The sequence below is a fragment of the Egretta garzetta genome, unplaced genomic scaffold (assembly GCF_000687185.1).
Source record: "Egretta garzetta isolate BGI_Z169 unplaced genomic scaffold, ASM68718v1 C9086916, whole genome shotgun sequence".
In the NCBI taxonomy this organism is placed as follows: Eukaryota; Metazoa; Chordata; class Aves; order Pelecaniformes; family Ardeidae; genus Egretta; species Egretta garzetta.
This window is the reverse complement of record NW_009269967.1, coordinates 1-2,214: the sequence shown is the minus strand read 5'-3', so window position 1 is coordinate 2,214 and position 2,214 is coordinate 1. Positions and strand designations below refer to the sequence as shown.

Here is a 2,214-nt window from a genome sequence, read left to right as displayed (position 1 = left end):
GCAGATGAGTAGAACTGAAATACGAATGTGGCTGAAGGTGAGGAAGCAGCAAGGCTTTATGTCTCACATACTCTGCTATGATACGTAGATGGAAGTTTTCTTTTTCATGTTGTCCCCTCTGTAATATTTTACTCTTTTCTTTGTAGAGGACAGCATTCAGGTTCTTTTGGTCATGTTAATTTCTTGAGGTTCTATGTGCAGCTTTTGTGTTTGGTTACCTGTGTCCTGTTTCGCTCTTTTCTGCACTTTTTATACTCAAATAGTGCAGAAACAAATGAGTCCAGTAGTGCCGTTAGACCTCATGGCTGTGGGACCTTGACATTTTGCCTTTGCTTCTTATTGTTCTAGCAATGCTGAACCAGACGGAGGTCCGTGAGTTCATCCTTTTGGGCCTCACCGATACGCGGGGGCTGCAGCACTTTTTCTTTGTCTCCTTTCTGTTGCTCTACTTGAGCAGTCTTCTGGGCAATGGTGCCATTGTGACCATGGTGGTATCTGAGCCCCAGCTCCACACACCGATGTACTTCTTCCTGGGGAACCTCTCCTGCCTGGACATTTTCTACTCCACAGTCACTGTTCCCAAGATGTTGACTGGCTTTCTCTTTGGGCATCAGCCCATCTCTTTTGGTGGCTGCTTGGCCCAGCTCCACTTCTTTCACTTCCTGGGCAGTACTGAGGCCGTGCTCCTGGCTGCCATGGCCTACGACCGCTATGTGGCCATTTGCAACCCTTTGCGCTATGCACTTGTCATGAGTCCACGGACCTGTCTGCTGCTGGCTGTGGCCAGCTGGTCCACTGGCTTTGTACATGCCATGATGCACTCAGTCATGACCTCTCGACTGAGCTTCTGTGGCCACAACCACATTCATCACTTCTTCTGTGACATCAAGGCACTCCTGAGTTTGGCTTGCAGCAGTACCAGCCTCAACATGACCCTCCTCAATGTCGTCACCACATCTATTGCTCTATGCCCCTTCACTCTCACAATCCTCTCTTACCTCTACATCATCTCCTTCCTCATCTATAAAGTCCAGTCCCATGAAGGAAGATGGAAGCCCTTCTCCACCTGCGCCTCCCACCTCACCGTTGTAGCACTGCTTTACATACCAGTGCTCTTAAATTATACACCACCCTCCTCAGGAAGCTCCTTGAAAAGGGATGTGCACGTGTCTCTCATGTACAGTGCTGTCACCCCAGCTCTGAACCCCTTGATCTACACTCTTAGGAACCAGGAGGTGAGATCTGTCCTGAAAAAAATATTAGGGAGAAAACTCTTTCCTGGAGGAAAGTGACTACAACAAGGATAAGGCTCAGAACGTGGTTCCTCCACCTCTCGTGTTTATAAGGAAAGAGCTCCAAAGGATGCTGCGTTGCAAGAGACCAAAAAACTACTGATTGTCTCACCTAGTTTAAGACATTTAGAAGTTAATTGTGTAGATCTAGATCAGGGGAGATATTCGAGGACTTGATGCTTCTTCCATCATTTTGAGATGTCTTATGGCACCCTGTCTGTCTCCAGCTTCCAGTACAGACAGGTGTGTGTCTCTTGCAGGACTCGAGGCACAGCTGACAGATGCATGCAGTTGTCCTGGATAGTCTGAGGTATTAAATGATGATGATGATCTCTATGTTTAGAGAGCTGAATGACTCTCCTGTCATCCAGACCTTCCGTATAGGTGAAGAGAGCTGGCATGTGTTACGTTTTGGGCGGGCACAGCCTGCAAATGATGCTGTCAAAATTTTACTTCAGTCAACCCGCTGGAAGGATCTGTTTCTTTCCACAAAGGGTAAGGGAAACTTTACCAATGAACCTAGAGTTGAATGTAAACTTAAAGATGGACGTGAGCTTCGCCCCTTAGCACGCCTTAGCAGCGTGGCTTATCTTGCTGAGATTTATATCCTTAAATGTATTCATGTGTCTAGCTACTTTCCAGATTCACATTGCAGTCAGTGATGAAGCAATCAATTTGCATTTACACCGACTGTGACAGACGCATTGAATGTCCTCAGGTATCCTACTCAGACTTCGCCTGTGGATCCGGAATGGAACAGGTCTGTTGCAGGTCCTTTGCCATACTTCACGCCTGTGAAGTATGGATGTTTCTCACAGCACTAGATATCTACTTATATTTAGCACTAAATCCCAATTTTAATGTGAGGTTCTGACAGATGCGCTCGACACCTTGACCAGACTGGTGGTGGTTTGGTGCAGGC

General features: G+C 47.0%; 1 protein-coding gene across 1 annotated transcript; it reads left to right on the top strand.

Moving 5' to 3' along the window:
- Nucleotides 1-350: 350 nt before the first annotated feature.
- On the top strand, nucleotides 351-1,292 carry LOC104133977 (olfactory receptor 12D3-like). The gene has a single exon (XM_009647453.1). It carries the CDS (start codon nucleotides 351-353, stop codon nucleotides 1,290-1,292), a length of 942 nt encoding a protein of 313 aa, XP_009645748.1.
- Nucleotides 1,293-2,214: the final 922 nt, after the last annotated feature.

Bases quoted from the DNA above. Each gene is read 5' to 3' on its own strand.
- LOC104133977 (XM_009647453.1), top strand. From the start codon at position 351: ATGCTGAACCAGACGGAGGTCCGTGAGTTCATCCTTTTGGGCCTCACC.